Source organism: Rhinopithecus bieti, unplaced genomic scaffold, assembly GCF_001698545.2.
Source record: "Rhinopithecus bieti isolate Rb0 unplaced genomic scaffold, ASM169854v2 scaffold_47952, whole genome shotgun sequence".
NCBI lineage: Eukaryota > Metazoa > Chordata > Mammalia > Primates > Cercopithecidae > Rhinopithecus > Rhinopithecus bieti.
The window spans coordinates 901,642-906,088 of record NW_016820098.1 but is presented as its reverse complement, the minus strand read 5'-3'; the positions used below and the strand labels follow the sequence as shown (position 1 = coordinate 906,088).

Sequence of the window (4,447 nt, the reverse complement as noted above, 5' to 3'; positions counted from 1 at the left end):
GGGGAAGAAATTCAACCAGTTAGTGTGAAAGTTGAAGATAAAGATCTCCCACAATACGAAGGCATTGAAGTAGTTCTAGATAACAAGGATTTTTTTTTCCTCTGCCTGCCTGCCTTCCTTCTTTCTTTCCTTCCTTCCTTCCTTCCTTCCTTCCTTCCTTCCTTCCTTCCTTCCTTCCTTCCTTCTTTCCATTTGGCAGGGTCTCACTGTGTCACCCAGGCAGGAAGGAGTGCAGTGGCACAATCACAGCTCACTGCAGCCTCAACCTCTCAGGCTTAAGCAATCCTCCCACCTCAGCCTCTCGAGCAGCTGGAACTACAGGTGCATGCCACCACACCCAGCAGATTTTTGTATATTTTGTAGAGATGGGGTTTCACCATGTTGCCCAGGCTGGTCTTGAACTCCTGGGCTCAAGCCACCCCCTTGGCTTCCCAGAGTGCTAGGATTACAGGTATCAGCTACCATGCTGGACCCTGCCAAGAATTATTTCTTTTTTTTTTTTTTTTTTTTGGGGTGCTCCAATGGCTTTATTAACTCCCTCTTTCCACTGTGGCAGGACTTCATTAGCTGGAGAGGTGGAAGGGAGGCCAAGAAGCTGTAATCTCAGTACGGGTCATTAAAGGGGTACAGAGGATGCCCTGCATCCCTTGGGACTCTCTTCCCATCCACCATAAGCATAGGCACAATATATCGCCAATTTTTGTTCAGGGCATTTAGCTGCTTCATCTCTTCTGGGCTAAAGGTGAAGTCAAACACCTTGATGTTCTGAAGGATTCGAGAAGGAGTGATACTTTTGGGGATGCAGATCACTTTCCGCTGGACCTGCCACCTGAGCAAGATCTGAGCTGGAGATCGGCCATACTTTTCAGCCAATGCCAGGACTACTGGTTCCTCCAGCAGGACAGGCTCATCAGGATCACGCCATGCACGATCAGAGGAGCCCAAAGGGCTATAAGCAGTTACCTCCAGGCCACGTGCTTGGCAGTGGGCAATTAGCTCGTTCTGAGCCAAGTATGGGTGGCATTCCACCTGCAAGACAGCTGGACGCACGGAGGCCACACTGAGTATGTCATCGATCTGCCGACTGTTGAAGTTAGACAGGCCCAGCGCCCGCACCAGCCCCTTAGCCACCAGTGCCTTCAGAGCCTTCCAAGTCTCCTTATAGTGGGTGGAGTCGTAGCATATGGTCCCATCAGCATTCTTCGGGAAGGGGTTGTCTCCCCGCTCAAAGGCATAAGGCCAGTGCATCAGGTACAGGTCCAGATACTCCAGCTGGAGGTCAGCCAGAGTCTTCCGGAGGGCAGGCTCCACATCCTCGGGGTGGTGCTTGGTGTTCCACAGTTTGGATGTCACAAACAGCTCCTCCCGAGGCACCGCCTTGCCTGGTCCCACGTCCTCCTTCAGGGCCTCCCCAATCTCAGGCTCATTGCCGTAGATAGCAGCACAATCAATGTGGCGGTAGCCTACACTAAGGGCATACTTAACAGCTGCTTTTACCTGACCAGGCTCACTCTTCCAGGTACCCAGACCAATCAGAGGCATCTTCTGCCCAGTGTGCAGGAGAACACAGGAAGCCGCCATTGCCCCTCCGCAGCGCGAGTTTGGAGAAGTCCTAGGCACAATGAGGCAGGTGGCGCTGGCCACGTGGGCGGTCAAGAATTATTTCTTATTCAGAGATGGTGACATTCTTGGAAAATACGTAGACTGAAATAAATCACTATTAAAATGCATCAGCATGAAGCTGCCCATTCTACTGAAGTTCTGAAACCTTTCATCATGTAAGTAGTTTCCATGTCTCTCTTTTATAATAAACTAAAGATAGCTAACGTGAATAAATAAAATAAATTATTGTTAACCATACTCACCCTACAATGCTATAGATCACTAGAACTTATTCCTTTTTTCAACCTGGAATTTTGTACTTGTTAACCAATTTCACCCTACCTTACCCTCTCCTTTGCCCTTCCCATCCTCTAATAACAACAGTTCTGCTCTCTGTTTCTATGGGCTCATTTATTTTTTTTTAGCTCCCACATATGAGTGAGAACGCATGGTATTTATCTTTCTGTGCCCAACTTATTTCACTTAACATAGTGTCCTCCAGGCTCATCCATGTTGTTGCAAATGACAGAATTTCTTTCTTTTTTTTTTTATTTTTTTGAGATGGAGTCACATTCTGTTGCCCAGGATGGAGTGCAGAGGCGCGATCTCTGCTCACTGCAACCTCTGCCTCCTAGGTTCAAGCAATTCTCCTGCCTCAGCCTCCTGAGTAGCTGAGATTACAGGCACACACCACCACGCCTGGCTAATTTTTGTATTTTTAGTAGAGATGGGGTTTCATCATGTGGGTCAGGCTGGTCTTGAACTCCTGACTGCATGATCCGCCCGCCTCAGCCTCCCAAAGTGCTGGGATTACAGGCATGAACCACCGCCTGGCCAAATTTCACTCTTTTTTATGGCTGAATGATATTCCATTGTGTATATAAGCCACATTTGCTTTATCCATTTATCTGTCGATGGACATTTTTAGGTGGATTCCATATCTTGGCTACTGCGATAATGCTGCAATAAACATGGGGGTGGATGGTGCAGATATCTCTTCAATAAACTGATTTCCTTTCCTCAAAGACTTTTTTTTTTTTTTTTTTTTTTTTTGAGACAGGGTATTGCTCTGTTGCCTAGGCTGGAGTGCAGTGGTGTGATCTCAGCTTACTGCAGCCTTGACCTCCTGGGCTTAAGGGGTTGTCCTGCCTTAGCCTCCTGAGTAGCTGGGACCACAGGTATGTACCAATACACCTGGTTAATTTTTGTATTTTTAGTAGAGACTGGGTTTTATCATGTTGCCCAGGCTGGTCTTGAATTCCTGGGCTCAAGCTATTTACCCACCTCGGTCTCCCGAAGTCCTGGGATTACAGGCATGAGCCACCACACCTGACCAAGACACTCTTTGAAAGTCGTCTTTTGCCGGGCATAGTGGCTCACGCCTGAAATTCCAGCACTTCAGAAGGCTGAGGTGGGCAGATCACTTGAAGTCAGAAGTTCGAGATCAGCCTGACCAACAGGGTGAAACCCTGTCTCTACTAAAAATACAAAAATTAGACAGGTGTTGTGGTGTGTGCCTGTAATCCCAGCTACTTGGGAGGCTGAGGCAGGAGAATCACTTGAACGTGGGAGGCAGAGGTGAGTGAATATCAATATCAGTGAGCCAATATCATGCCACTGTGCTCCAGCCTGGGGGACAGAGTGAGACTCTGTCTCAAACAAAAAAAAAAAAAAAGAAAGAAAGAAAGAAAAAGAGAAAAAAAGAGTGTCTTATTGATGATGAAGACATGGCCAAGACTAGCTCTCCAGGGTTATATAATTATTTGCAGGAAATCAGAGTCAATATGAATAATACACAAGATTATGCCTAAGATACTGCTGCTAACATGAGTGAAAAGTTAACAGAGTGTTGTAGTCAAGTGTATGTAAGAAAAGTCAGGACTGTTATTCTAGGTGGTCTTGTCACACTCATCCTCTAAATTAGTCATATGAGGTCTAGAAGGAAATGAAAGAACATCACAATTTTCTAGTTTCAATTTTTTATATTCTATTTCTCCTGTATCTGTGAAGATACTGGCAGCATAAAATAGTTTATAAGCCTGGGCAATATGGTGAAACCCTGTCTCTACAAAACCTTTAAAAAAATTAGCTGCAGTGGTGGTGTGCACCTGTAGTCCCAGATATTCAGGAGGCTGAGGCAGGAGGATAGCTTGAGCCTGGAAGGTGGAGGTTGCAGTGAGCTGAGACTGCACCATTGCACTCCAGCCTGGGCAACAGAGCAAGACTCTGTCTCAAAAAATAGAATAGAATAGAATAGAATAGAATAGAATAGAATAGAATAGAATAGTTTATAAATGTAGTTGAAAGTGTAACACGCTAGACGATGTGTAATTCTTTCTAAACCTATAGAATTGGTCATCATAGTTCATTATATAGTTCACTACTGTCGGGAACTTCTAGAGATTATTCAAAGACTCCCAAGCTTTTGCAATCAGCTCTTTAATTACACAGGTAACTAGTGAATTGAGCAGTTTGCTGGAATAGATTTTCAAATTTGACTTTCTGCTTGCTTCAATTGTCTTTATCACATGAAAAGTAAGTATGCGGTTGGATAATATACAATTGTTACTGTTGCTACTTTAAGATTTCTAAAATAGTTTACCATTGATGAAAATGAAATAAAGTATACCCTATTATTTTGGATAAAAATGTCTGCCTTTGCTTTTGTTGGGTCTAGCTTAATTTTTAAAATGTTGAAAAAAAAAGAAAGTACAGTGTGGCTAAATTTTCATGCCCCGTGATCTTTCATTGCTAATGCAATTGGATACCAACTCTCGGTGCTTCTAATGAGGGAAGATTGTGCCAATGAGAACCTGACTCCAACAAAGCTGAAAAAACAGCTGAC

The 4,447-nt window shown here is 44.6% G+C and overlaps 1 protein-coding gene across 1 annotated transcript; it reads right to left on the bottom strand.

Moving 5' to 3' along the window:
• Window positions 1-511: 511 nt before the first annotated feature.
• LOC108520216 (alcohol dehydrogenase [NADP(+)]) lies at window positions 512-1,651 on the bottom strand. The gene has a single exon (XM_017859478.1). It carries the CDS (start codon window positions 1,579-1,581, stop codon window positions 604-606), a length of 978 nt encoding a protein of 325 aa, XP_017714967.1. The 5' UTR covers window positions 1,582-1,651; the 3' UTR covers window positions 512-603.
• Window positions 1,652-4,447: the final 2,796 nt, after the last annotated feature.

Bases quoted from the DNA above. Each gene is read 5' to 3' on its own strand.
- LOC108520216 (XM_017859478.1), bottom strand. From the start codon at position 1,581: ATGGCGGCTTCCTGTGTTCTCCTGCACACTGGGCAGAAGATGCCTCTG.